This window comes from Antrostomus carolinensis, unplaced genomic scaffold (assembly GCF_000700745.2).
Source record: "Antrostomus carolinensis isolate BGI_N321 unplaced genomic scaffold, ASM70074v2 scaffold39527, whole genome shotgun sequence".
Lineage (NCBI taxonomy): Eukaryota > Metazoa > Chordata > Aves > Caprimulgiformes > Caprimulgidae > Antrostomus > Antrostomus carolinensis.
The window spans coordinates 11,008-11,919 of NW_010327340.1; the positions used below are offsets into that span (position 1 = coordinate 11,008).

General features: G+C 57.2%; 1 protein-coding gene across 1 annotated transcript in view; it reads left to right on the forward strand.

Moving 5' to 3' along the window:
• The window catches only part of XYLT2 (xylosyltransferase 2), a gene marked incomplete at its 5' end in the record, with an annotated part of 6,324 nt that extends 6,200 nt beyond the window's left edge, over window positions 1-124 (forward strand). Inside the window, 1 exon segment of the mRNA XM_029085935.1 lies at window positions 6-124. Within this exon segment, the coding sequence (XP_028941768.1) occupies window positions 6-124 (119 nt within the window).
• Window positions 125-912: the final 788 nt, after the last annotated feature.

A 912-nucleotide genomic window follows, 5' to 3' on the forward strand; every position in this document is an offset into this window, starting at 1 on the left:
CTGTGTTGGCAGCCCCTCCACCTGCACCTCCCTGGAGACCTGCAGCAAAACCTCCTGGAGTTCCCTCTCCCCGGACCCCAAATCAGAACTGGGGCCCATCAAACCTGACGGGCGGCTGAGGTAGCAGGAGCAGCTGGGGGGGCGGCTTTGGGAGCGAGGAGCATCCTCCGTCACTGGCGCGTGGTGAGGTCTCCGGACTACATCACCTCGTGCGATTTGCACCATAGTCACTCGAGGAGGAGAGAGAGGAACCTCTAGGTGGGGAAAAAAACCTTCTCCTGGGGGTATTTTGGGCAGAGGGGGAGATGTGAGGTTGGTCTTGCCCACCTTCCCTGGGTGCCTGTCACCACAGGGGCGTGGGTGGCACTGGTCACTGGGAAGAGCAGCGTGTTGGTTACGGCAGGGCTCCGGGGCTCCGGGAGCAAAGGGAGGGAAGGCAGGCTCTGGACCAGCTCAGCACCCTGCCCAGCCCCGGGCTGGGTCTCTGCAGGATCAGCCCCTTGTGCTGCTGGTTGACCCCCAGGAGGGCTGGTGAGGGACTCTAGGGACAGGCAGAAGCAGACTGAGTTGGAGCCTGCCGTGTGCACAGAGCTGCTGCTGGCCCAGGGCTTGCATCTCATCCCCTCCACCCCAGCCCTTTAGTTTGTATTTTTATAAATATATATAGAGAGAAATATATATGATGCAAAGTGCAATAGAGACGAGACCCCGTGTTGGCCGGGAAGTCCTTGTGTCTCCATCTCCCCTCAGACTGTAACATACCTTGTTCTCTTGGGTGTCCTGGCGCTACAGGACAGGGTGCTGGGTTGTTTACATTTATTTTTTTTTTAAATTATTAGTATTGTTATTCTTGTTTTGCTGTTTCCCCATTTCCTGCTGGGAACTGCTGGGGAGCTGCACCCTCCTGCCCCT